Source organism: Myotis myotis, unplaced genomic scaffold (genome assembly GCF_014108235.1).
Source record: "Myotis myotis isolate mMyoMyo1 unplaced genomic scaffold, mMyoMyo1.p scaffold_m19_p_10, whole genome shotgun sequence".
NCBI classification, from domain to species: domain Eukaryota; kingdom Metazoa; phylum Chordata; class Mammalia; order Chiroptera; family Vespertilionidae; genus Myotis; species Myotis myotis.
The window spans coordinates 79,220,505-79,247,935 of record NW_023416314.1 but is presented as its reverse complement, the minus strand read 5'-3'; the positions used below and the strand labels follow the sequence as shown (position 1 = coordinate 79,247,935).

General features: G+C 60.8%; 1 protein-coding gene across 2 annotated transcripts; it reads right to left on the bottom strand.

The window, feature by feature from the left end:
- Positions 1–7,579: 7,579 nt before the first annotated feature.
- On the bottom strand, positions 7,580–25,577 carry ATG2A (autophagy related 2A). 2 transcript variants are annotated; one of them, XM_036326732.1, is made up of 41 exons: positions 25,334–25,577; positions 23,439–23,601; positions 23,198–23,350; positions 22,997–23,099; positions 22,457–22,592; positions 22,214–22,312; positions 21,831–21,927; positions 21,579–21,743; positions 21,343–21,483; positions 20,711–20,948; positions 20,482–20,626; positions 20,292–20,384; positions 19,698–19,856; positions 19,352–19,595; positions 18,969–19,065; positions 18,714–18,873; positions 17,514–17,656; positions 17,268–17,413; positions 17,008–17,165; positions 16,407–16,557; positions 16,071–16,270; positions 15,888–15,968; positions 15,634–15,740; positions 15,451–15,543; positions 14,231–14,301; positions 13,985–14,061; positions 13,301–13,471; positions 13,031–13,157; positions 12,737–12,951; positions 12,051–12,259; positions 11,647–11,782; positions 11,001–11,207; positions 10,739–10,840; positions 10,567–10,651; positions 10,348–10,480; positions 10,198–10,270; positions 9,930–10,012; positions 9,541–9,662; positions 9,239–9,393; positions 8,341–8,490; positions 7,580–8,262 (listed from the first exon to the last, which is right to left on the bottom strand). In XM_036326732.1, the coding sequence occupies exons 1-41, from the start codon at positions 25,502–25,504 to the stop codon at positions 8,029–8,031; spliced, it is 5,793 nt and encodes a 1,930-aa protein (XP_036182625.1). In that variant the 5' UTR covers positions 25,505–25,577; the 3' UTR covers positions 7,580–8,028. The 2 variants fall into 2 exon arrangements, with proteins under 2 accessions (XP_036182625.1, XP_036182626.1); XM_036326733.1 differs by having other exon boundaries at positions 13,307–13,471.
- Positions 25,578–27,431: the final 1,854 nt, after the last annotated feature.

The window sequence follows — 27,431 nt, the reverse complement described above, 5'->3', positions numbered from 1 at the left end:
TCTCAGATGACAGCATTGCGCCACTGCCGCTGGGCCCGGGTGTGGTAACCGCATTGTGGTTGGGTAAGAGATGCCATTCTTCTTAGGGGCACATGTTGAAATGTTTAAGGGTGAAGGGTCATGACCTATGTAACTTACTCTCAAATCGTTCAGAAAAAATGTGTGTGTGTGTGAGAGAGAGAGAGAGAGAGAGAGAGAGAGAGAGAGAGAGAAAGCAAATATGGCAAAACATTAACTATTGGTGAATCCGAATGAAGGGTATATGAGTCTTCATTGTACTTTTCTTGCAATTTTTCTGAAGATTTTATAATTGTAAAAAAGAAAAAGAGCCCTAGCTGGCTTGGCTCAGTGAATAGAGCATCGACCTATGGACTGAAGGGTCCCGGGTTTGATTCCAGTCAAGGGCACATGCCTGGGTTGCAGGATTGATCACCAGTGGGGGGCGTGCAGGAAGCAGCCGATCAATGATTCTCTCCCATCATTGATGTTTCTCTCTCTCTCTCCCTCTCCTTTCCTCTCTGAAATCAATAAAAATATATTTAAAAAGAAAAAAGCTGTTAACAAGATACTCCCCCTCAGGCACCATGTAGCCTGGCCCAATATTACATTTGCAGCCTCATGGCCCAGCAGTACCAAGGTCTCTTTATAGTAAGTAAGTAAATCAACTGTATTCTGTTCAAACCGTGGGCCACTGGACAGCAGTGAATGAACGTGAACCAGCTATGGGCTCGAGCAACCAGATGGCAAGATTCATTTATAATAAACAACAGCAACCCAGGCCCAATGAACACATGGTGTTTGGGGCTGCGGACATGGATGGGCAGCCGCAGAGAAAGACAAGGAAGTGATTGCCACCGAGGTCAGCGTTGTGCTTCCCGGGGTGGGGTCCTGCAGTGGGGAGATTTTCTTTTTTGGGGGGTTAAGCCTCACCTGAGGATATTTTTTCCATTGATTTTTAGAGAGAGTGGAAGGGGTGGGAGGGAGGATTTGTGTGTGTGCGTGTGTGTGAGAGAGAGAGAGAGAGAGAGAGAGAGAGAGAGAGAGAGAGAGAGAGAGAGAGAGAGAGAAACATCTATGTGAGAGAGCCACATCAATTGGTTGCCTCCAGCAGGTGCCCTGACGGGGCTAGGGATCGAACCTGCAATTCAGGTATGTGCCCTTGACCAGGAATCGAACCCGTGACCCTTAGGTACATGGGCCGACCCTCTAACCACTGAGCACACCGGCCAGGGCTCTTCTTAACGGCTAGTTACACAAGGACTCACTTTGTAATTTACAAGCATACATGTTACATTTATGTTGTATACACGCATGACAGCTATAAAACCCCACTTTGTATGAGGTGAGCACTGAGCGCCTGGGACCCGCCTCTGTGCGTGGCCGTGACAGTGACAGTATCGGGCCTGGCCCGGAGGGACTGGGGCCACTGGGAGAAGGGCAGGGGTGGAGCGCGGGGCGGGGAGGGCGTCCCGGCACTGCACCCGCGGGAGTCGGCCTGGGGCGCCCTCTGGTGGTGGCTGCGGGGAGTAAGGCGGACGGAAGAGCAGGCTCCCTGGTCCCCGCCTCGTTCCCCTTTCTGCACGGTGGTCCCTGTCATTCATCCTTCCTCCTCCAAACCTCATGACATCTTCCTCGCTGAACTCACTCACTTCTCAGGGAGCCTTTCCCCACCCAGGCCGCCCCATTCCGACCACTCCTCCCCCCGCAGGCCTTCCCTGTGGTTGGGACGCAGTTTGCACACACCCTCAGCATCGCGTTGTTTCACGCGTGGCGATGGTGAGGAAGGCGATGGCTGGTGTTTCTGAGGGCTCCTCCCTGCAGGCACCGCACTGATGCCGGCGGGCCTCTGATGGCCCCTCTCTGCAAGCGCTTCGTTCGCTGTGGCCCGCCTTTCAGCGTGCGCTTCACCTATGTACTTATTTATGTTGTAGCGCTGCTCTCCTCTCTGCCCCTGCGGCCTTGACGACACATTAGTGCCCAATGCCCTTTCATAGGCTCCTCTCTTTGAAGGGCCTGGAGCCTCCTGAGTCGTCATAGATAGGTAGCATTACTGGGTAAATGGTGTTGGGGAAATTGATAGGCTGTTGTGTAAGTTATAGAGCGACCGCAACATCAGGCCTCATAACAACAAATGGTATCCCTTCCCTCACTCTATTCTATTCGTCCTGTTTAAGGCCCTTTATCAGTCCCTGCGCCCAAGGACGACACATGGACCTCACTTTCCCTCGCCTTAGCCCTCTCGTCATAGCCCAGCTTTCTTCTCTTCTAACCCTTACCATCGCCCTCGCCTTGACTCAACAGCCTCCTTGTGTTTCAGTCCTGAAAACCGTGCTCTCACCGGCCCTCGAGGGACTCACTCTCCTCGCCAAGTGTGCCCCTGGCTGGTCTCCCGTGGAGTGGCATCTGGCTACCCTCCCACTCAGACTTTCCAGGGTTCTGCTGCCTAAAGACCAGGGACGGAGTCTGGAGCCCGAGGTGGGAAGGCCCCCGGTGCAGTCCAGGCCCCTCTCCCCCAAATGGGAAAGGAAATAGGGTAAAGGTCCCATAAATGACTCTCAACAGCCCGCCAGGCCATAGGCAGACCCTGCCACTCAAACACGTTGGTATTCCTGGGCCAAATGTACAGAGGTGTATGTAGGAAGAGAGGTAAGACAAGTGTAAGTTCATGGGTGGGGTTGAGCGTGCATTTATTAAGCACCCACTCTGTGCCAGTCCCTGAGACTACAGGAAACAAACGTCAGTGGCCGCTGCTCCCGTGGGCTCCCAGGTGGGGCAACAGCCAGGTGTTGGTGATGGGCCCTGAGAGAGGCCGCGGAGCATCATGGGAGCCAGTGAGTAGGGGTCTGGAGAGGGAGGGTGAGGGGGATCCAGTCTAAACAAGATATGTGCAGGCCCAGGGCCTGCTGGGAAAAGGCCGCAGGTCAGGAAATCAAAGAGCCTGTCTGAGGGAGCTGGGTTGGCCTTGCTCGCGAGTTGGGACAGCGCCTGAGAGCTCAGAGGCTCCACAGAGGCGATGGAGGAGGACACGCAGGGCAGGGGTGAGTCTCGAACACCTACAAGGCTGCCCCACCTCCCCCAGGAGGAGTGAGTCATGGACTTTATCCTCAAAGAGCTGGGGGACCAGGCGGGAGGGTGAGATAAGCACACAGAGCTCTCAAGGAATGAGATAAGGGGCAGGTGGGAGAGGCCCACAGGGTGCGGGGAGAGGCGGGAGCAGATCAGGTAGTCAAGGGGGGTGAGGGGCATCTCAGCAGAGGAGACAGGGGCCCAGGGATCACAGGGCAGTGTGAGCAGAGCTGCACAGGGTGGGCGTGGGGTGGGACACATGACAGTGACATAGAGGCCAGAGCAGGGGGCTGCATAGAGTCCGCAGTGGGAAAAGGCCCGACCAGCTCTGTGACTTTAGCAAGCTGCTCACCCTCTCTGAGCCTGTGTCCTCACCCCGCAACCAGGTTCCCAAGAGGCACCTTGCAGAGTGGCTGAAATGAGTGCGGGTGATTGATGTGGGCCAGTGCCCGGCTCAAAGACAGTGCTCAAGAACCATTTCCCGTTAAAGCAATCTGAGCTTTATTCCTAGATCTGGGTTTCCAATTTTTTAATTTTTACTTAAAAAAAATAATTTTTATTGATTTCAGAGAGGAAGGGAGAGGGAGAGGGAGATAGAAACACCAATGATGAGAGAGAATCATTGATCAGCTGCCGCCTTCATGCCCCCTACTAGGGTGGAGCCTGCAACCCAGGCATGTGTCCTGACCAGGAATCAAACCATGATCTCCTGGTTCATTGGTCAACATTCAATCCCTGAGCCACACCGGCCGGGCTCATTTTCACTTCTTATTTACCAGCAGAAGTCTTTGTGTTCAAATGAAGACTTCCCCGGAAGCCCGCTGTGTAAAAGCCAGGCAGGAGGGAGGCTGCTGTGGGAAGCTGGAGCAGGGGTGGGGCCAGGTCTTGTCCACTCGGCTCTGCCCCAGACACTCACCCCACAGGTCAGAGCTGTGCTGCAGGGGGAGAGAATGGCAAGAGAGAGGAGAGCGGGGCGAGCAGAGGGGAAGGCTGGCACAGGGGCCCTGTCTTAGGGGGGCTCTAGCACAGACGGCCCAGAGCCCTGGGCACCCACGGCCACATTGGATGTTGGTGAGCCTTCCTGGGCATGCAGGGCGGAAACTCGGGATCTGGGCGAACATTTATCGAGCAGCCACCTGGGCCGGAGGCTGAGCTCACAGGTGTGGGGAGGACAGGGACCCTGGGGGAGTCTATACTCAGGGGAAGCACCAGGTGCTGGGGTGCCGGCAGGCACTGAGGCTCAAGCGGGCTTCGGAAGGCTTCCAGCAGGCAGCACATGCGGAGGCAGAGCTTGGAATGGCTAGTAGAGTGGGAAGATGCAAAAGAGCTGGGAAGGGTGTTTCAGGCAGAGGGAACGGCATGGGCAAAGCGCAGAGGCACACCGTGCTGCAGCAGGTAGTACAGGTGAGGCCCAGAGCAGGGCAGGCTCAGGGAGGGGGAGTGGGAAGGTGGGAATGAGACAGAAGGGCCGTGGGCCTCATGTGCTGCACTGGGCCAGCAACTCTCCATTGCCCCCTGGACACCAGCCCGGCCTCCCCCACAGGTCCTGGCAGCTGGCATTGAGGCGAACATACCTGTGACCTATGCAATTGGCAGCCAGAGGGGAGACAAGAGCACTGGCTGTCAATTCATAGGTCAGAGCCCTGTGCACTCGGTCTCCGCGGCCTGCTGACAGCCCACCGCCCTTGGCCATCCTGGGCCTGGGGGCACAGCCACGGAGTCCCTGCTGGTCTGCTGGGCACAGCTTCCTCTCCGCCTCCACGGGGACGGGCCCCCACCCCAGATAACAGCAGCCCCACTGGAACGAGTGGGCACTTCCACATGGAGTTGCTGTTACAGGGGGTGGGAGCCACTGGAGGCAGCTCTTCTTGGACTGAGGTCTGGGGAGGGCCCCGCAGCCATGACCTGGGCCCCTGGGTCCTCGGAGCCCTGGGTCCATGGTCTTTTTATTGAGGCTCCTTATCGTGCGGGGCCCACTCCTTCTCTGGGCGAAGTCCAGGCTCAGCCCCAGATCTGCCCACAAAGCCGGGAGTGGCCCTGACTTACACTCCGGCGCAGCCTTTGCCCCCATGACACCCACACCCTCTATCCCCAAGTTCCTTGTTTCCTCGTTTCTTTCCCAACCTGAGCTGGGCCCCAGTTCCAGTTTGGCTGCTGTGCCTCCCTCCTCTGCCCTTTGCCCACCCTTCCTGCCGCAGCCACAGGGCAGAGGGCGTGGAATGGCTGGGTCTGTCGTCCCGTCCCCAGGGACCTCCAAATGCCCAGATTCCGTAGCAGATGGCCCTGTAGAAAGGAGACAGACACAGAGATGGGCGGGGTGAAGGGGAGACAGAGAGTGGGTGAGTGAGGCCAAAAGAGAAAGGGATGAGGGGCAGATGGAGAACGGGAAAGAGACAGAGCAAACGGGGGCAGAGAAGGGGGAGGGGGAGGGAAAGGAGGAGGCAGAGAACTTGAAAAGATGCCGATACACACCTGCTGGCAGGATGGTAAGAACAGGGCTGTAAGCAACCACCCATCTGGAAGAAACACTGAGCACCTTGGTGGCCCCGGAGCTGGGTGACCTTGAACATGTGGCCGCAGCTGGCTCCTCACATGCTTTAGGGCTGTGAGCGGTCCTGCACACCGGCCTCCATTGGTGGGTCTGCCCTGCTGTAGGGAGAGGAAGGAGCTGCCGGTTGGGGTCCCTGCGCTGGCCGCGGCCCCCGACCTTTCCTCTGCAGTGTTTACTCAGCCCCTCAGACTGGCTCTGGACCACCAGGCTTGAGTGGCAGGTTGCTGCCGAGGGGATAGTTCAGAGGCCCCAAGGCTTCTGGAGAGGAAGGGGAGCTGGGGCTCTGAGCTCTTAGAGTCGGGCCAGCCCTCCACCCCCCACCCCGTTTCCCTGTGTGGATACTGGCCCAGAGAGGCCGAGGTGGCGGCCCAAGGTCACAGAGCGGGGCCTCCAGGTCTGTCCTGCATGGCAACCTCCCTCAAGTGGCGTCTCCCAGGATGCGGTCAAGTGGGCTGGGGGACCCCAGGCAGGAGGCCTCTGCCCAGGAGGGCAGGCCTGTGATGAACACGCCAGAGCTAGGTACCCCCTCCCACCAGCCCAGCAGGCCCTCCCGAGGACACAGGGGCACGACCGAGTGCCCCAACCGGCGGCAGCATCACGGGGATGCCACAGCCACCAGGGTCCCGCTCCCCCGCCCCAAGGTGGACGCTGAGGCCCGAGGGTGGACGGGAGTTGAGATCACTAGCCATTGCCTAGGTCGCTGCCTTTCTTCCTCAAAGGGCTAGGACCCTGCAGAGGGGCGGGCTGAGTGCCCGGGGCAGAGGGGCTGCAGGCTCTTACCTGGGTGCTGGCTGGCCCTGGAGGCATAGGAGGAAGTGGGCCCAGCGCCTTTTGAGCCGTTGGCCCAGCCCCGGTGGCAGTTAATGATTATCCTGCCGCCTGTCAATATGGATCACAGTGCAGTTCGAAGGGCAGCACACCCTGGACTGTGCCCGGGCAGGGGGGCAGCGCCAGGAAGCATCAGGCCAGGCCCGTCTGCCCTTCCGGTGGCACCAGTCCACAGCCCATCGCCCTCCTGGCACCCTCTGCCCGCTCAGCCTCTGCCCCAGGTGTCCATGGCCAGCGAGGATCCCGGGCCCACCAGGACCCAGCTTCCACCGTTCACACGGTGCCATGTCTCCCTCACTGCGAAGGGGACACAGGGACACAAGGGGAGCTGGGGGCATTTGTGAACCAGAGGGGTCTACAGATGGCCCTAGCGAGGTGAGGGTGCTCCAAGCCTGTGCCTCAGTTTCCCCACCTACCTCAGTGCAGTGCTACTGGGGAGTGGGCAGGGCGGGGCGATCGGAGCAGCCCTCTTCCTTGTTCTCAAGAAACAAGGTGTGTGTGGGGGGTGCCACTTTCCTGACCCCGTGTGAGTCTCTCCGCTGCCGCCCCAGTGCCCCTGCCCTCCAGCGCCCTGTAGCTGGGACCCAGGACAGAGGATCCTGCCACTGGGGATGGGGGGAGCAGCCCCCAGAGGCCAGCCTTCCAGGAAGGGCCTTACTGAGCCCCCGGTCCTTGTACGCCGGGCAAGGAGTATCAGGAAGGAACTGAGGCTCAGAGGCCGGGGGCAGCAGCCTCGGGTCACAGGGCAGGGCCTAAGCCTCCCCGCAGCCCTGTGCCCAGTCCAGTACCCTCTCAGCCGCCCCCTCACACCTGGCCCCAGGTAAGGCCAGACGCTGGGCTCTTGCAGGGATGCAGCCAAGGAAGTACTCTGGGCAAGGAGGCCTCCAAGGGCCGCCCCGGGGCCTCTCCTCTCTGCTCAGCTCCTGCCACGTGAGAGGTGGGCCAGGGTGGCAGGCCCCTGTGAGGGTGGTGAGAGGAGCCCAGGGTAGCAACTCTGATCCACTGGGTGGGGTGGGTGGAAGGGTGGCGAACCCTGGCGGTGACAGGGGAGGTGCAGGGTGCAGAGGTGGGAATCTGGGTGCCAGCCAAGGCCAAGGCTGAGGCCGGGACAGTGCAGGTACGCAGAACAAGGGGCTGGCGGTGGGCAGTTTATTCCACGTCATGCAGACACTGACCCACACGCTCAGGCGATTAAAAATCATACATTGAACCACACGGCGTCTTTCCCCCCACGTCCCCAGAGACATAGAAAGACACTTGGCTGAGTGGGGTCGGGGTCCAAGGGTCCAAAAGCCTCCGTCCTGGGCCCAGGCAGCCGTGTGGGCCCAGGTGATGATGTGGGTCCCGGTGGTGGGGCAGTGTCCTTTCTCCCCAGAGAAAAGTGCAGAGACAGGGCCAAGGCCCAGGCAGGAACCCACTCCCACTGCGACGCAGCAGGCGGGCCAGGCGCAGGGTCCTTCCGATCCTTCCTGAGGGCCCGGCCTGCCAGGCTGTCCACGCTCTCGGGAGGCGCGGGAGCCGAGGTGCCACTGGCTGGCTGGGCCTGCTGGGCGGGCCGCACCCTGGAGTCCGGCACCTGGCGCTCAGTCCTGGGCCTCCGACCGCCACTTCTGAGTGTGGTCCTTGTGTGCGTCGGGGAGGATCTGGTTGCGCATCCCCCCGAGAAGGTTGGACGTGGCCTCCGTGGCCAGGATGAGGGGCCTCACCACCGTTGGGGGCAACTGGCGGATCACGCCGCCCACAGCACCCGTCAGCCCCTTCTGCTCGTGACCCCGAGTCGCCACATCACAGAAGGTCTGAGCCGTGTCCAGGAGGCCCTGTGGAGGGGGGAGGTCAGTGCCGGGTGGGGTGGACAGTGGGTGTGGGAAGATGGGGAGCAGGCTGGGCCTCCTTACCTCTCGAACGGTGTCGTAGGCCTTGGCCACGCCCTCCCGGAGGTCAGCTGGTTGCTGGCCCTTGCGCCTCCGCACCGAGCGCTTGTCCTGCAGGGAGCGGGTGATGGGGGCCGCCGGGGACAGGATGTCGTACACCGTCTCGGCTGTGGCCTGGGGAGCACAGGGGACACCAGTGAGGAGAGGTGCACAGGGCAACATGATGGACCCCCAAACCCTAGTCCAGGGGCCCCCTCTGTCCCTCCTCCACACCCGTGCTTTATGCCAGGGCAGGTGGCCTGCGTGCCTCCTCAGGGCGGCTCCTTCCCACCCAACCTTGACTGATGGTGCCACACTCCAGCTCACGCCCTGGGGTGGCCCTCAGACGCTGGCTTATCCCTCCAGCCTCTGCACTAGAGCCCTGCCCCTGCCCTCACGGGCTGGACAGCAGGGCACAGGAAGCACCCTGATCCCCAGCTTCTGCACGCTCACCTGCCATGACCACCCACCACGCCTGCCCATCCAGCCCCCGTCCCACGGGGCCCACTGCAGGAGCTACTGCCCACAGGACAGCTCCCTGGGCCACCAGGGCCTAGCAAGGTGCAGGGCCGGCATGAGCCAGGGCTCGTCTTGGTCTTACTTTCCAGTCTGCAAGAAGCCCCTTCCCTTCCTGTCAAGACTTGGCCACGAGCAGACCCAGTGGGCTACAAAGACGGGGGGCACTCAGCCTCCTGCATGGGGGCCGCAGTTGGCTGGGGCGACCCGGCTGTGGGCCCCAGCCAGATACTCGCCTCTCCCCCTCTGTGAATGTTCCTCAGAAAATGTTACATACACCCAGGCTACCCACTGTCAGCAGAGCTTTGGGGACGGCATGGGCCACCACGGCAGACCCTCCCGCCCTGCACAGCCAGGCGCCGCTCACCTGGATAGCCTGCACCAGCCGGTTGCTGAGTTCCAGGGCAGCAGAAGCCGTCGACGAGCCAAAGGAAGCTGCCCCCCGTTGCAGCCCCCGCATGAGGCGCCCGTCCTTCCGGTACTGCTCGATGGGCAGCCACAGCAGGTCCCGGAACCCTTGGACTGGGGAACAGGGGTCATGAGAGGTGCCCGAGGCTACAATGCCCCCACCTTCCTCCTCTAGGGCCTCCCCTACATACTACCAGTGGCAACGTCTAGGGTGCCCAAGAGTGTGGGCCGTCTCCAGAGTCCCCAGCGCCAGACACTTACAGAGCTGGACAACTGAGTGCATGGGGCCCACTCCCCGCAGCAGGCCGGGCAGCTGGTTCTTGCGGATGTCCTGCAGCCACTCGTTGAGAGCGTAGCCCAGCACCTTGTCCACGCCCAGGAGCCTGGGAAGGGAGAGGAGGGCAAGGTGGGGCAGAGCCAGACACTGAGGGGTCACAGAGCCAGGAGGACCTGAGGCACCTCAACTCCCCATGTTACCACCCAGCCCTGTGTCGGGGTGGGGGGCTACTGCACCCATTTTACAGAGGAGACACTGAGGTCCCAGAAGGTTGATCTCTTGGCCAAGGCCACACGGCCAGTCAGGGACACAGCAAAGGGACTATCAGGGCCCCGGAGAGAGGCTGGGGTGCTAGAGCGCAAGGCGGGCTCACCCGTGCCGGCAACAGAGTCGCTTTAGCTTCAGCTCAGAGCAGTTGAGCTGGGCCAGGCCGACGAGGAGGCCAGTGAAAGTGCCCTGGGGAGGGAGAAGGGGTTCGGGTTTACACGATGGGGCACAGGGACCTGCCCAGCCCACAGGAGGCCGACTCAGTGGCTGATGGTGCCTGGATGCAAGCCCTGGCCTCCTGGGCCCCAAAGAACAGGCCACACCTGAGCAGAACGGGGACCCCCTCAGCCATGGCGCCTGATGGCCCCACTCACCACCTGATCCATGCTCATGTGCTTGCCGTGGTAATCCAGCCAGATGGGCACCTCAGATGTGAATCGAAACTCCCTGGGGATAAGGAGCAAGGGCCCTTTAGTCGCTGACCTGGCCGGGTGCAGCCCGCCCAGGCCCAGCCCAGGCCTCACCGGAAGTAGATGGGCTGCTGCTCGGAGGAAGCGCCTTGGCCACCACCTGCGGCCTCCTGGGTGTCGCTGGTCTCCACGCCCTCGGGCTCCCCTTCCTGGGGGCTGCTCCCCTGGGCTCGGGTCTCAGGGTGCACTGCAGACGAGACAGACCAGGGGTGGGCCCAGGGAGGCATGGCAGCAGGAGACCAGGACCCTCCCCTACCAGGTCCAGCCTCTCACCCTCGGCCGAGGTCTCTGCCGGGACCATGGGGTTGATGCCCGCCGCCACGCTGGTAAAGTAGTCCTTGAGGAAGAGCAGAGCGTCCTGTGGGGCCAAAGTGTGGGGCACAGGTTGGGCTCAGGGGCTTGGCAGCAGGGGCTCACGTCAGCCTGCCCCCACCCAGCCACTCACCTGGTCCACATTGAGCCGCAGGGGCATCAGCGAGACCCGGAGACAACACTCGGGTGCACTGGGGTTGGTCATGGGGACCACGTGCAGCGCTTTGATGGTGAGCTGGGGACAGAGGGTGACCCCCCAGGCTATTCCGTCAGCTGAGCTGGCCCGAGCCGCACCACCCTCCCACGCTCCCAACAACCCAGGTAGGTGTGTGTGCATGTGAGCTCCCACGGGAACAGGTGGCCCATCCCTGCCAGCGCGGCGCTGCCCACAGTACCATGTTAGAGTGGGTGCGCCGTGGCATCCGCTCGCTGGTGTACAGGTACAGGAACTTGTTGATCTTGGAGGAGGGGAGCCGGTCCCGGATCTCCAGCTCCTGCACGATGAACACCTGCCGGGACAGCGGCTGCTCCTCCAGCTCCTTGTCTGGGGCCACGGGGCCTGGGGCCGGCTCCACGGGGTACACCTCATGCTGGAAGCTGACCTGTGGGGAGGGTGGAGCCCGGAGCCAGGTCAGCAGGGCCCGGACACGGACAGAGGGGTTCACCCCGGGCCCCTCCTCTCCCAGCCACCCCCCTGCACACAGCTCCATCTCAGACCCACGCGGCTGCCGCCAGGACATCTTTATGTGGCCATCCCACAGGTGTTTCAAACCCACACGGTCAAAGTGACCTCTTGGCCTCCTCCCCGAATCTATCCGTCTCTGTTCCCACAGCCTTCCCACCTGCCTCGTCACCCTAAGCATAGACCCTGGTCCAGCCCTCACTCTCCAACCTCTCCATCACCAGGGACGTCCTCAAAACGTCTGTAAAATTCCCTCCACCAAGGAGTTCCCATGGAGCCCTGGCTGAGTGGCAGGGATGGGACGGCCTGCTGCTGCCCCCACCCCAGCCAGCCCCTTGCACCCCAAGCCCCCAGCTCACCTTGCTGAGCTGGATCTCCATGAAGACCTGGTGCTGCCTCCCGCTGCCCCCCTGCATGCGCCAGGAGTTCTGGGGCCGGTTGGGGCCAGAGCAGCGAGAAGGGGAGCCCCTGGGGCCTGTGAGGCCAACTCTTGCCCTGGGAAGAGGGACAGGGGACAAGATGACACAGGGAACATCCTTTCCTCACCCCTCCTCTCTGAGCAGGCCTTGCAGCCTGTGTGGGAGACCCTCTCCTGGGAGGTGGATGGGTAAGGAAAGAGGAAGAACGAGGCCAGGAAGGTGAGGACGGTTCAGGATTACCAGCTGCTGAAGGTCAGGGCTGGAGCCCCGCCCAGGCCCCATCTCCTGGGGCGGGGGGGTGAACCCCATTGTCACAGCTGCCACCTGCTCTCTCTCCTTCTTACCTGTGACTGGGGTGGGGGCCAAAGTCTCGACCCCCATAGAGATGCCAGACAAGGGAGACCTCACGCAGCACCACACGGGTGCTGGGCACTGGGAAGTGGGCAGGCGCCCGTAGCAGGTCGGTGCTGCCCAGTGGCCGTGAGAAGTGCCCGTCCTGCACGGTGATGGGGCCTGGATGCAGCTGTGTCACCACGGGCTCCCCATCCAGGGGCTGCAGGGAGGGGGAACACATGTGGCACAGATGCCTTCCCCAGGCCAGGCCACCCCCACCTGTTCCTCCCTCTTCACATCTCCCTCCCCGTTTCTAACAGAAGCTGACCCTCAGGGGTCACTGTCCCCACAGCCTGTATCTGAATACTCCGTCTAGGATGGAGCTGAGTGTCCCTTGCACCTGCCAGCCTTGTCTCCCTGGACCTGGGTCTTGCTTGCATGTGACATTCCCACTGGTACTTGGGGGCCCGGAGGTCAGCACCCTTGCAGCCAAATGGTCCTCCCTGCCCTCCCGCTAATCACCTGCCTTCTCCCCCAACTCTGATGTCCCAGTCCCTGCCCAGGACGCATGCCTCTCCTTCTCTGGAAACCCACCAGCTCCTGCAAAGCCCAGGCTCAGGGCTGCCTCCCCAGGCAGACCCTCCCAGCCTCCTGCCTCTCCCATGTCCTGCCCCTGCCCAGCTTGCCCACCGCGTACCGGGATGCCCAGGCCAGGCGCATCGAGGATGCAGAACTCGTCACTGTCCAGGGTGTCTCCATCCCCCTCGTTTTCCTTTTCACCTTCCTCGGCCTCTGAGCAGGACCCCAAACTTCCAGCAAGGACCCCCACAGGGGGTAAGGGCGGCTGGGCCCCACCCCGTTCGCCTGGGAACAGGTAGACCGACACAGGCGAGGCCTGAGGGAGCGTGCCACCTGCAGGAGAGAGGCTGGTTTGGGGGATGCCTGACACGGTGCTGACTGTGTCCGGTGCCCCCCAGACGCCCCGCCCCACCTGAAGACTGGGCCAGCTCCCGCAGGCTGCGCTCGGTGTCCAGGAGGGCGTCAGTCAGGTCCCGCTGGTTGATGAGGGCCGTCTCCACTGGGGGGCATGAGGGCAGGGAGGCGGGGCTCTCGGAGAGCTGGGCCAGGCAGGGGAGGAGGGACGAATGAGTGCCAGGAGGGAGAGCAGGCCCCAGGGCTCCCCCCAATGCTAGGCCCCTGGGGGACCACGGCAGGGGAGGGGCCAGGCAGAGCTCTGGTGGCCTGTGTGGCCAGGCCTCACCTGTACCTTCTGGCCGGCGATCTCAGTGGGGCTGGGGGGCCGGGGTGGGGGGTGCAGGTCGCCCGCGCTCGTTACGTACTGCAGCAGGTTGACCAGCAGGGCGCAGGAGTCGGCACAGGTGTGCATGTGCACCACGTTGTTGGAGCAGCGCAGCTCGAACAGCGGCTGGCTCTGTGGGGTGGGGCAGGGGTGCCATCAGCCCGGCTCTGTCCTCTCCACACACAGATAGGACAGGCTAGGCCTCCCTGGGGTGCTCAGCCTGCCCGCTACCCGCTGAATGGATGAGCACACTGAGCCCAGAGAACGAAAAGGACTTGGCTCTGGGCTGCCCAAGGAAGCGGATGCAATCCCCCGAGAGAAAGGCTCCATGAGCCGTCTCCTTTGCCCTGGGCCCCGGCCAGGCAGGCAAGGCCTGCCACCTCCATTCTACAGATGAGGAAGCTGCCCAACTCCCGTGGCCCTGCCTGCAGCTGCCCTCTAGTGGCGGGACTCACACTGGACACCCAGGATGGGCCGGCCCTTCCCAGGAGAGCAACCCCGCAGCCCAGCTTGGGAAGGGCCGGCAGTGACCATGACCTGAGCCAGGCACCCCCGCCCCCAGCAGAAGCAGAAGGGTGATCCCCTGATGGCAACCCGGCCCCGCCCTGCGCTGGCGCCAGGGACTCTGGGAAAGGGCGCACTCACCAGTTTGCCCTCGGTGCTCCCCTTCCAGGTTTTGATCACGAGCTCCAGGAGGTCAACATCCAAGACACAGACATAATCTGAAGCAGAGGAGAGGAGACATTCCTATTGGCTCCTCCACGCAGCCCGACCCGCCACCAGAGGGGAGAATGGGGGCTTGTGCGTGTGCGCATGTGGGTGCTGAGAACAGCCATCAGGGGGAAGGACATTGGCGGCTGTGTGTGTGGCTGGGGGCCCGGGCCTGCCCACCTCGCCGCAGATCCAAGGTCTCCACCTCACACTTGTCGGACAGGTACAAGGCTGAGTCGTCGAGGATGAACCTGGTGGGGAACAGGGCTGAGAAGGGGCCAGGTGACCAGAGACAGGCAGATGGACACCCTCAGCAGGTCCCAAGCCCACAAGACGCTAGCGCTGGGCCCTCTGGCTGTGGTGTTACCTGCACTATGGGGAGAATGCACCTGGTCTCCCCGTCCCAGGCCCAAACTTACTGTTCCCCAAGCACTTCTAGCTCCTCCGCCTCATCTGGGCCTCACAGCAACCCTGGGAACGAAGGGTCCTGTTTTCCCTCCTACAGTCATTGTTCTTTTAAAACAAGTCCTTATTTTATTTTATTTTTTAAGGGGAGAGACCAAGGGGATCTCTCGTGCCTCCATTCCTCTAATATAATCTAGTTTTTAAAATTTATTTTATTTTATGCAAGTCCTTCTTTTAGTGGCAACATAACATAGCTCCTTTAAAATAGTTTAGAATATAGCAATAAAAAAGACACAATCCCTAATTCCTAATGATAATTCCCAATCCCAAATTCTGACACACATCTCCTTCCAGTGTTTTCTATGAAGCCACAGAGAGAAGCACAGATATTTTTTTTTCATTAATTTTTAGAGAGAGTGGAAGAGAGAGGGGAAAAACAGAGAGAAATATCCATGTGAGAGAAACACATCAATTGGTTGCCTCCTGCACACGCTGACCAGGGCCCAGCTGGGGAGGAGCCGGCAACCAAGGTATGTGCCCTTGACCAGGATCGAATCTGGGAATCCTCAGTCCGCAGGCTGACACTCTATCCGCTGAGCCAAACCAGCCAGGTCTACATGTCGTTTTATATCTTACTGTTCTCAGTAAACACTGCCATGGCATTTCCCCATATTTTCAATGTTATCCTTTAAGCAACTTTAAAGGTTGGATGGGCCATGTTCACGGACAGGCTGTAATTTGCCGGCATGTGGACTGCAAGTTCTGACTGTTTGAGTTGCACTATGGAAGCCTAGTGTTCCACCTGTCACATCCTTATCCCAGGACAGCCCCCAGCAGTGGGGTCAGCAGATCCAGGAAGGCGGGACCAATTGTGAGGGAAGGATCATGACTGGAATGTACAGAGGCTCAGCGAGTGGCTGAGGACACACAGCAGGTAGACAGCACCCCGGGGGAGAGGCAGCTGCAGCCCAGCCTGGGAGGGAGGGGCTGTGTACCTGAGCAGGAAAGTGGAGGTGTCCATGATGATATTACTGGAGAGGGTGAAGGTCTCGGCGGTGACAAGGACACGCACTGGGAGGTAGAGGGGCCTGGGGGAGACAGTGAAGCTGGGGCAGGCTCCTTACACACACGCGAGAGCCTGCCCCCGCCCTGGCACCCAGCCCGCCCAGCCTGGGTACCTGTAGTCCATGGCGCAGGAGAACAGGTGTGTGTGGAGGACGGTGATGACCGTTGGGGGCAGGTAGCCCAACACGGGGTCATCCAGCACATCTAAGAACTCCAACAGCTTTGGGGACCGAGGTGGGAGAGGTGGTGAAGATAGGGGGGGCCTCTTCCCTCCTCTAACCCTCCACCCAGTACGGCCCAGCCCCATGCCCATGGCACCGCCTCCTCCCAGCCTAGAGACCTGTCTGCCCATGCCACGCTTGCTCACCTGGGAGTGCCAGCTCTGTTCTGGCAGGGTTATGTAGTGGCGTAGGGTAGCTCTGGACAGCCGCAGCGTCACCAGGAACTCCTGGGGGCGGGACGCAGTCAGCAAACAGGGAACCCAGCCCTCCATGCACCAGGCAGGCAGTTGCCCCGGCCAATGGGTAGGCAGAAGCAGGCGTGGCTGTACCTTGACATTCTTCTGGGGGTCCAGGTGGATGCGCACAGCGGCGGACAGCATGTGGGGGGCCTGGCCCTGGCCCTTTCGGCCTGAGGCTCCCCACTTGGTCACCCCTTCCTCTGATGGATAGATGGTGGGGACCAGCTGGGCCGGAGGAGTAAAGCTGGGCAGCTCCAGGTGGATGGGCAGCAGGTAGTCATCCACGGTTGCTGGGGAGGCATCTGGTGAGCCCCCTGCCAAGCGAGCTGACCGCCCACTCCACCCAGGGACCATATCCTCCTGCAAGCCCCTACCCCTGCCCATGGACCCTAGAGACCCCCTGACGACTGGCCCACAGCCGCACACCTCGGTGGTAGAGTGTTGCCTTGTCAGCCTCCAGGCTGAAGTAGCCGAGCCCCGGCTGGCCTCGGTACTGGGAGACGCTGAAGAGGGTGCCTTGCTCCACGTCCAGCACCAGCTCCCCGTGCACAGCCTCCAGCGGCCTCCCGCCTTCGTCCTGCAGGCAGAGCATGTGGCTTGGCCTCAGCAGCTGCACAGAGCAGTTCCCACCCCCTCAGGTGTGAGGGGCCTCCTGGAGCCCTGGCCTAACCAGGATGAGCTCAGCATCAAACCAGACTCCGCTGGAGGCCCAGGGCAGCACTTATCTCTTTTGCCAGAGGGGAAGGATCACCCGACCAGCCTGCCTCCAGCAGCATGTGGGGCATTCGGACCCCTTAGCACGATGCCTTACACACAGGAGGTGCCAGTAAGCGGCTGACAGGGTATGATGGTGGTGGGGGGGGGGGGGGGGCGGGGTCAGGTGAGTGCTTCTGGCTGGACAGGCCCCACCAGCCCCCACTGGGGCCTGATTCCCACATTCCCAACTCAGCGCTGCTCACACTGGTCTGGGTCTCCTGCCAGTGGGAGCTCTGAAGCCAGGGGCTCACCTGCCCAGGGCTGCCCTCACCTTGGTCTCACAGAGGGCTGTGACCCGGCCCTTCAGCACCGTCACCAGCGTAGAGAAGGAACTCTGGGAGTGAGGGCTCGGGGGCCGGGGGGCGGCCTGCGGCGTGCCTGATGCCCCCACTGAGAAGAAGTGGGCATCCTCTTCGTCCGAGTCTGAGTCTGGGGTGAGATCAAGGAGCTGCGTGGGAAGGAGCCCTGGAAGGGCCGCCCCAGCCCTGCCCAGCTTTGGGGGCCCAGGACCCCACCGGATGTCCCTCCTACCCAGCTTGAAGGCAGACTTGCACATCTTGAAGTTGTCATGCCAGAAGCCCGAGGGGCCTGGGAAGCCAGGAGGGTGAGTGGCAGGGGCGGAGGCAGGGGTGGGAAGCAGGTCAGCGGGCTCCCACATGAGCAGGTCATTGTTGATCCTGAGACAGGCAGACGGATGGTGGCTGTCAGGGAGGCCCAGCCCGCCTCCCTGTCACCTCGCCCCCCGCTCCCCCCCGCCCCCCCCGTCCGCATCGCCACCTGTTGTAGAGGCTCTCATAGACCTCCTTGCTGGGCAGGAAGACGTGGGCGCTGGGCAGGACCACTTCCAGGCTGCAGCGGGACAGGGCCAGCGCCCGGCTCTGGAAGGCCCTCATCTCTTCAGGGTCTCCAGGGATCACCATCTACGGGGGGGGGCGGGAAAGGCCTCTGAGAGACGCATCCTCACCTCCTATCATTCATTCTTTCTTTTCCAACATTTTTTTTTAAAATATGTTTTATTGATTTTTTACAGAGAGGAAGGGAGAGGGATAGAGAGTTAGAAACATCGATGAGAGAGAAACATCGACCAGCCGCCTCCTGCACGCCCCCCACTGGGGACGTGCCCGCAACCCAGGCACATGCCCTCGACCGGAATCGAACCTGGGACCCCTCAGTCCGCAGGCCGACGCTCTATCCACTGAGCCAAACCGGTTTTGGCCTTTTCCAACATTTTTAAATCTAATCCTCAGCGGAGGATGTGTTTGATTTTAAAGAGAGGATGAGGGAGGCGGGGAGAGGGAGAGAAAAACATCAATCGGATGCCTACCCTATGTGCCCTGACTGGAATATTGAACCAGCAACCTAGGTATGTGCCCCGACTGAGAATCGAACCTGCAACCTTTCAGTGTACAGGACGATGCTCCAACCGAGCCCACTGGCCAGGGTCATCCTTCGATCTCATTGACTCATTCACGTGAGCCCCTCTCTGCTAGGGTGACAGCCGTTTCGTGTGAAGTGCTGGCCTCATGCCAATCCTTCTCTGAGGCCTCACGTATGTTAATTCCTTTATTCTCAGGACAGGCCTGCGAGGGGCCACTGTGCCCACTTTCTAGATGAGGAAACTGGTCCTGCCCAGCACCCATGTCCACCAAGAGGTTAGGCAATAAGCTGAGATGACAGGGCCACTGAGCAGCAGAGCCTGGATTCAAACCCAGACGTACCCCTCATCACCTTCAGAGGAGAGGACCCCAGGCCTAAAGTACACGGCCAATAAGGGACGGGGTCCTGATCTCCCGACTCTGCCCTCACTTCCAGGCCCCCCGAGCTGGCGTGCTCCCGACTCCCCATCAACACGAGATGATGGCAGAGACGAAGTTCTCGCCGGTGCTGGGTCACGTCACCTGGTGCCCCAAAGCAGTCCTTGCCCCCGGCCCAAAGCCACCATGTGGCTTCCACAAGACGCAGGGTCCCAGGCCTCACCTCCTCCGTCTCGTACATGGTCCTCTTGGAGGAGAAGGGCGAGGGCTCGGGATCCTGCAGCTCACACGGACTCTCAACAGACAGCTCCAGCTCCTCCTCCTTCTCTGGGGCCACTTCCCACTGTGCGCTGTTGACCTGGGGGTTCAGGGTCAACACTACCCTGCCGGGCACAGGCCTGTCACTGGTCTGCAGGGCACCCCTGGCCCCTGATTCCAAGTGTCCTCCCGCCACCCTCAGTTGCAAAGCCCCACTTACTGGGGCAGAAAGTACGTGTGACCAGAGCCCTTGGGATCTAGGGCCTTGGAGACTCGCAGGCAGGGGACAGGTGGCTTCTCTCCATCTTCGTAGGTGCCTGAGGGGAATGGGGAAAGATAGGGGGTCACTCTGCCTTTCCCCACTCCTTCCCCAATGCCAGGTGGAGTCAGAGGTGCCTGTCTCATGCCCACGGTCTGCAGCAGGACAAGGAAAACGGGTCCACTCTGTCTGTTGCCCAGAGCAGGCCCGACAGGCAATACCGGTGCCCAGAGCTGGTGAGGCCGGGGCCCAGGTCTGCTCCCATGATCCAGCCTCTTTAGCCCTAAGCCTCTCTCCCAGGGCCTGAGTCCCTACCCCACACGCTGTTTCCCAGGGGCTCTCACCGTGGAGGTCAGAGCAGGTAAGTTCCAGGCGGGTGGGGACTGGGGGGCCAGGCCCGCTGCTCAGCTCCGACCGGAACTGGGGCTCACTCAGCTCCAGCCGCAGCAGCTCAGCCCGCACAGCCTGGCCTGCCCAGGGATCCCGCTCGGGCCGCAGGTCGGCAATGGGGAAGTGCAGCCGAAGCGTGGCCCGGGGTGCCGACAGCTGCACCACTGTCTCCTGCTTGGCAGCTGGCGGGGACTCCATCTGTGACAGGATGTGGGGGTCATGCTGCCGCCGCAGGCCCCAGCACGGTGATGGCGAGCCAGGGGACTGCGCCCCACTCCCAGCCTCAGCTGGGCATCTTACCAGCAGGCCGGCAGGTGGCTCGGGGGAGGTACTGGTGGCCAGGTGTAGCAGAGCAGCGAGCCGGTCCAGGGTCCCCAGCTCCAGGTCTGCCTGGAAGTCGGCCAGGGCCAGGGCCAGTTCTGAGTGGCAATGGCAGGCAGCTGTGTGCCGGGATCGGCTCTGAAGTTGAGGGTATTCAGGTCAGCAAGGGCTGTGGGGTGGGTGAGGGCAGGATGGGAAGGGGTCCCCTTGAGCAAAAACAGAACACAGAGCCCTCCCAGCTGTGAGAAGAGCTGGGGCTGGGGCCCCTGGAGACCATCACCACCTGCTGGAGGTGGACGATCGTGCTTGCTTAATAAAAGCCACCCAACATTCGCCGCCCCAGAGGCCAGCAGGGCATCGCCATGACGAGCCAGGGGAGGGGCAACCAGGCTAAGAAACAGCATGTACAGGTCCAGATGGATTCAAGGGCCCCCGGATGGGGAGGCATGCTCTGCTCGAAGCACAGGAGAAGGGTAGAGGGAAGGAGGTACCGGGGAGGCTGGGGCTGGGGGTGTGGTCAAGGCACCATAGGAAACAGTCAAGGGCCTTTAGGCCTGGAGGCAGGTGGGTTACCTTGGGCAGACGGCGCAGGGTCTGTGTGAGGCGCAGGTGGGCACAGGGCTGAGCCGAGGCCTGGGTGTCCTGCCTGCTGGGGAAGCTCAGGATCTGGGATGGGACATGGGAGGCAAGAGGCTGAGGCCAAGCCCTGGCGTCCACCTCGACCTCCAGGCCCTGACCGCACACACCTGCCTTTGGCCCTCACCTCCGTGTACTCGGGCTCTGCAGCGCCCCTGGGCCACAGACACTCCAGCACTTCGAGCTGCCCGAAGTGCACGTCTGTGCTGGTGGTCCGGCGGCCCCGGCCCGTCTGCAGCTCCCAGGACAGCCGCACGGCCGTCCCCGTCAGCCTGCCGGGAAGAAGCTGGGCGTCAGGGGGGGGGCACGGCAGGGCTCAGGGAGTCTCTCCTCAGGCCCCTGCCTTGGGCTTGTACCGGACATGGCTACAGGGACAGGCCCTCTGGAAGCGCGGTCGGAGATGGTGGAAGTCACGGGAGCTGAAAGGCCCATCCTTGGCAGCATCAAACTCGGCAAAAAAATGGGTGGTGAGGTCAGGTGGTCCGGAAGACGGGGCGGGTGTCTCAAGCAAGGTCAGGGTCATGCCCCCCAAGGTCATCTTCAGTAGTGAGTCAGGGCGCATGGTGTCCGGACGGGACGTGAGGGCCGTCTTGCCTGACGGGACAGAGGTTTCACCAGGGGCTCCCCAGAGCTCATGGGCCCAGCTGGACCGTGGCTCTGGTAGGACGCTTGCCAGGCAGGGGAGACACGAAGCTTCGTTACTCCAGGTCCTGAGCCCAGGCTCAATCAACCCTCCAGGGAACGGGGAGGACTGCAAGCAACTGGGAGCACTCAGCCCAGTACCTGACACACACAGGATCTCAATAAACATCGGCCAAAACACACAGTCCGGCCAGGCAGCTCTCCCTACCCCCATTTCGTGGAAGGGGAAACCGAGTCTGGGAGAGCTGAAGTGCCCACCAAGACCACTGACTCTAAAACCCAGGCTTTGTCCACTGCACCACCAGAGGCCCCCTCTTCCAGTTCCTCCTGCCCCTGGAGCACTCACCAGCTGGGTTGCCCTGGAAGGAGAGCCGGCGAGGGGTCATGTAACTGTGCACAGAGGAACCCAGGTCCACGTCGGAGAGGGAGCGCTCAGAGAGGGCCGAGGCCACACTGCTCGTGAGGCCCGCCATGGAGAAGAAGAGGTCTGCGGGCCAGGCAAGGGGTCAGGGACAGGGGGCTTGGCACCGACTCCTGCACCCACACTACTCCACCAACTGCCGGGTCAGGCCCCACACCCACCATTGCTGTCCAGGTTGACAAGGGGGTTGGTCAGGGGGTCTGGGCTGAGGGGCTCAGCCACCACCCCTGCCTGCAGCTGCTGGTTCAGGTCCTGTTCAATTAGCCACAGGTCTTCAGCATCTAGCGGCCGGCTCTTGTTCAGCTTGTCGACCAGGGACTTGGAGTCTATAAGGGAGGACACTTCCTGGTGTCAGTCCAGCCCGGCTGGCACTTCTCCAACCATCCATCCCCAGGACTGCCCAGTGGCCTCACCTGCAAGGCTCATGGCACCGAGTAGTTCCTGGAGCTGCTGGAGCTGCCGCGGGGTCATGAGCAGGTGCAAGAAGCCCACCTGCCCGGCCACCTCCAGCTGGGGGCAGAGGGAGCAACCATGGGGCGCACACCTGCCAACCAACCCCCCTGAGAACCACTACTAGCTGCGCTCATCCTGAGGAGGTAGGAAGCCAGTTGCCAGGCTAAGCTCTCTCACCAACTAGCTGTGACCCTTGACCTCTCTGAGCCTCAGTTTCTCCAGTTGCCAAGAAGGCAGTAACCTCCCCCATTCAGCGACCCCCACCTTGTCACAGGGAGGATAAAAACTGCTGAGCATTCTGGGAGGAGCACGCTCCCTCCTCCCCAAGGGCCCAAACACTCACCTTGGGGCCTGGGAAAGCCTCGTTCTGCTTCAATTTCACTGTCAGCTCCACGTACCCTGAGCAGCTGCCGACCTGCAAGGGGGGATCTGGGGATCCTTCCTGGGAGGCAAGAGGATGTAAGAGGGGAGGGGTCAAGAAGATGACATCAGAGCTGGTCAGAAGGGATGGAGGGGCAGAGGGGTCAAGGGCACCGAGGGCAGGGACAAGAAGGAGACAGAGACTGTGGGATCAGAGTTGGCCCACCTGTCGGGGAAGCTCCTCGAAGCGCAGGCAGACTCCCGCCAGCTGCAGCAGCTTGTGCAGGAAGGCAGGAGGCTGGTGAACATCCACCGGGGGCGCCTGGCTTGGGTCTCGCACTGCCTCGTCACAGTATTCTAGTCTGGGGAGCGTAGGGTCAGCCTTTTCCCTGCCCACCCCCCACCCCCGTCCCCCGGTGTGGAGCCCCTCTGCCTGCATAGCATTCTGTTCTAGGGGTCTGGGGTCACGGAGCTGCCCCACCACAGCCACACCATCCTGCACCTCCACGGCCAGTCCTTGCTCCCCAAACCTCAGCATGTAACCTGATCCCTGGCACCCCCTCACCCCTGCCACTCTGCACCTTCACAGCCTGGACTCACTCCCGCCCACCTCCCCCTTGCTGTGGCCACTGCCCAGGCTCACCCATATTTGCTCTGCCACTTCCCAGGAGCCTAGGCTGGGGGTGGGGCCAGGGCCAGGGCCATTTAATAGCCCCTCATGCTCCCTCTGACCTCATGCCAGCCCACCGGCCAGGCCTACCCCTACCTCTGCACATGGACTTCCACTGCCACACCATGCTCCCCATCGCCCGGTGAGTGCTCCACCCTCACGACAGTGTCCAGGAAGGTCACCTTGATCCTTCGCAGCACTGAGGGGTGAGAAGGGGGTCTCAGGGCAGGCAGAGCTGAAAAGGGCAGGCAGAGCTCTCCCATGGGGTCGCGCAGCGGCCTGGTGGGGCCTGCCTACCAGTCTCGATGGTCTGGGCGAACATCTCCAGGCCCTCCAGGGGTTGTGGTGGCTCGGAGGGCTCAGGCAGCCCATCCCGCAGGCACTCCTGAGCCAGCTGCAGGCTCGTGGTCATACATGAGGCCCAGCTCTGCGAGTCAGCAGGCCCTGGTCCTGCGAGGAAGCCCGGTCAGCTGGAGTGCCCAGGCCCACTCCCACCACTGGCTCTCCCACTCCTGCCCCAGCCTTACCCTGCCCTCACCTGGGCCATGGCGGGGCTGCAGGGTGAGCTGGAGGCCTGACACGAGAATGGTGCAGTGGTCTGTGAGCAGCGCGGCCCAGGGCACGGCTACTTCGATGGAGCCCACAAAGCCTTCCACCAGCTCCAGCGGCGATTCCATGGACTCCAGCACCTCGTTCACAGACTGCAAAACCCCGGGGGGCAAAGCTGGCTCAGGAAAACCCACACCGGCATCTCCCGGCCGCTGTCTCCCTTGCCTGTCTGCTCTACCCTGGAGAGCAGCCCCGCTCCCCGAGAGCTCCACATGCTACCCACAAGGCCCACCTTTGCTCATGCTGATCCCTGCTTGTGGCCCAATCACTGCATCACCTAATGTGCCCAATATTTTAAGCCAGAGGAGGGGGGAGCTGAAGGATGAGGAAGAGAAAGCCAGGAGGAGGGGCTAGAAGATGGCGTGTTCCAGGCTTGGGAGCAACACATTTACTAGTTAAGGCCTGGCAGGAGGTGCAGTGGCACCCCACGAACTCTGGTCAAGCAGACACAAGCATGGGCCTGACCTGAGCTGAGGGGATGCCCCCCAACTCCAAACACGTGGTGTAGCAGTACCTCTCTCTAAGGCCCAGGTGAACCCCCTATTCCCACCGATGGGGGAATAGTGTCCCTGGGACCCTGGCCTTTCTCCTCATCCCATCTCAGGGTCCCCAGGCTTCAGCTGGGGTCTTCAAGGTAGGGCTGCAGGCGGAGCAGCTGGGAGGGGCTGCTATTGAACAAGCACCTGCATCCCCCCAGGGCAAAACTAGGTAGGAACCAATTCAATCCCACAGGGCTGGGTGGGGAAGGAGTGTTTCCTGGGACTGGAAGCAGGAAGAGGCAGCTTAGCGATTGATCTGAAAAGGCTTCCTGCACTGGGACTCACAGGCAAGTGGCTACTGGGAGTCCCCGCCCCCCCGCCTCCCCCAACTCTAGGCTCAGGGGACCTCACTTACTCCACATGTGCTCCGGAAGACCTGCCTACCTCTAGAGCCCAGCTCTCCCTGCCCAGATTGCACTGTGCCCAGCCAGAAAACTGAGCAGCCCTTGCCCCCATGCCCATCCAGTGCCAGCCCTGGGCTGGTGGCTCCTTTGCAACTTTCCAGGTCAGCTGAGCTGAGTCACCGCCCCCAGACTCAGGTCAGACCCAGACCTTACCTCTCTCCAGCTCCCAGCATCTCCCCTGCCGGCTTCCTGCCTGGGGCCAGACCTCTCCCCGCTGCCCTGGGGGCTTCCCTCCAGATGGGGAGCCTAATCTACAATCCCCTCCCCAAACCTGACCCTCCCACTCTCCCCAAAGCAGGAAGTAGGCAGCGCGGCAGCAGTCACACGAGGTGTTGATCAACACGGGCGCTGACGCGGTTGTTGACATCCACATCCGGAGGCGAACCCAACCCACTGGGCCCAGGACTGCAGGGTCAGGAGGTCAGGGGACCTTCCCCACAGGTGTCCTCGGCGGCTGCGCACCCCTGGCAGTCTCCTCTGTCCGGCTGCCTGGCTGCAACTCTGCCACTACCCTGGCCTGGCCCTGCCGGCACCCCTCGTCCTCCGCTCTGCTCCCACCTCACCCTCTCCTTCGTCCTCGGCACCATACTCCTCCAATCAGGCCCCAGCCTCAACGTGCTGGCTCCGGCGTCTCTCCGCCAAGTGACAACCCTCCCCCCAGCCTCAGTCTCTCCTCCTGAGAAGTGGCCGCAAGGAACCCCTGCCCGCTCTGGAGGCGACCAGCCGGGTCCCTCTGACGCCTGAAAAGGGCCGGACTTCCACGACCTCAGCACGCCCAGTACCTGGTCCCTCGGCCCGACCCCTTCGCCGGGAGCCTCGTGTCGCCGCGGCCCGGGGCCCCCCCACCGCCCGCGCCCCCGGGCTCGGGCCTGGCTCCTCACCCAGATCTCCAGGTGGATATCCCGCAGGGCAACGCTGCCCTTGTACAAATCGAGGCTGAGCTGGTCCAGGCTGAGGTGCTCCTGGAAGAAGTGACCCAAGTAGTGGTGCAGCAAGTAGCGGCAGACGCGCTCCTTCACACAGTTCGACCATGGCCACAGCCATCGTGACATCTCGGAGAACGCCGAGCCCCGGCCGCCTGCGCTCGCCGCCCGCCGCCCGCCGCGGCTGCTGGGTTCACTAGAGCCTCGGGTTTGCCCCGCCGCTTCACACAGCGCCAGGCCGCGCCCCGGGGCGCTCGGCCACGCCCCCCACGCTCACTGCAATTGGTCCTTGCAGAGGGCGAAGCCTACTGATTGGCCGAGGGGGGCGGAGCCTTCAGGCGCCAAAAAAGGACTGGGCGCTCTGCGTGATATAATGCTCCCAATCTAGATTTACGCCTGCGTATAAATTCTAAGTGGGAGGACCTTTAACCTTCCTGCTACAGGCTCCCGGGGAAGATTTGGAGGTGCCATCCCCGCAGAGGAATGCGCATGTGCTGGTGCTGACTCTCCCAATTACTTGAAGTTGTTGGGTACGACTTAAAGGGACAGTGTCTCATAAAACTTCGTAGAAAGCTTCTCAGGGAAGTAAAGTCAGTACGAGAGCCCCAGCACGGTAGAAACAAGTAAACAAACATTTGCATTTACAAAACGCTTTACCATCCCGAATAACAACCTTCTAAAGTAGAGAGCATATAAAAGAAAAAAATAAAATAGAGAGTATAGTCACCATTTTACTGATAAGAAAATAGACATAAAGGTTGCTGCGAGTGCATCACCGAGGTCTTTTTCCACTCCTCCCACGAAAAGCTTGGCAGATTTACCGACCCGCCCTCCTTTCTCCAGGTGGTCAGAACTCCATTCCCTCTTTGGAATAATAATTTTTTTCACATTTCTAGTCCAAAAATTAAATAAAGAATGGATTCTAAGTCCCTTGAGTAGGGGTCTATTGTTTTTGCACAGCTGGTGAACAAAGAATGGTTTTTCCATGTTTAAATAGTTGGAAACTATGTAAAATTCACAGGCCAATGTTCATAAATAGCTTTAGTGCAGCGGTTCTCAACCTGTGGGTCGCAACCCTTTTGGCAGGGGTCGCCTAAAACCATCCTGCATATCAGATATTTACATTATGATTCATAACAGCAAAATTACAGTTATGAAGTAGCAATGAAAATAATTTTATGGTTGGGTCACAACATGAGGAACTGTATTTAAAGGGCAAGAAGGCCGAGAGCCACTGCTTTAGTGGGTGCTGGCCAGGTAGCTCAGTTGGTTAGAGCATCCTTCTGATAAGCCAAGATTCCGGGTTTGATCTCCTGTCAGGGTGCATAGAAGAAGCAACCAATAGATGCATAAATAAGTGGAGCAACAAACTGATGTTTCTGCCTCTCTCTCTCTCTCTCTCTCTCTCAAGTCAATAAATACATTTAACATTTTTCTTTTAAAAAACGTTTTAGTGGAACACAGCCGTGCTCATTTGACTAAGTACTGTCTAAGGCTGCTTTCTTGCTCCAGCAGCAGAGTTGAGTGCCTGAGACGGAGGCCTGCAAAGCCTAAAGGATTAATTTTTTGGCCTTTAGCAGAAAAAGTTTGCAGATTCCTGCTCTACAGGGTGGGTCAAGCAACTGAGAGGTACCCAGAGGTCATTGTAATTCTACTTTAGCCTTGCTAGGGAGATGTACTTAACTGCAATCTAGTGGCAAAAGCCAGCCTGGCCGAAACCGGTTTGGCTCAGTGGATAGAGCGTCAGCCTGCGGACTGAAAGTTCCCAGGTTCGATTCCGGTCAAGGGCATGTACCTGCGTTGCGGGCACATCCCCAGTGGGAGATGTGCAGGAGGCAGCTAATCGATGTTTCTCTCTCATCGATGTTTCTAACTCTCTATCTCTCTCCCTTCCTCTCTGTAAAAAAATCAATAAAATATATAAAAAAAAAACCCAAAAAAACAAAAAACAAACAAACAAAAAACAAAAGCCAGCCTGAAGCAAGGGCAACTTCCTGGCCAAGGGGCAGAGACCTGGAGTTCTATGCGGCCTCAGGCAAGTCACTGCTCCTCCCTG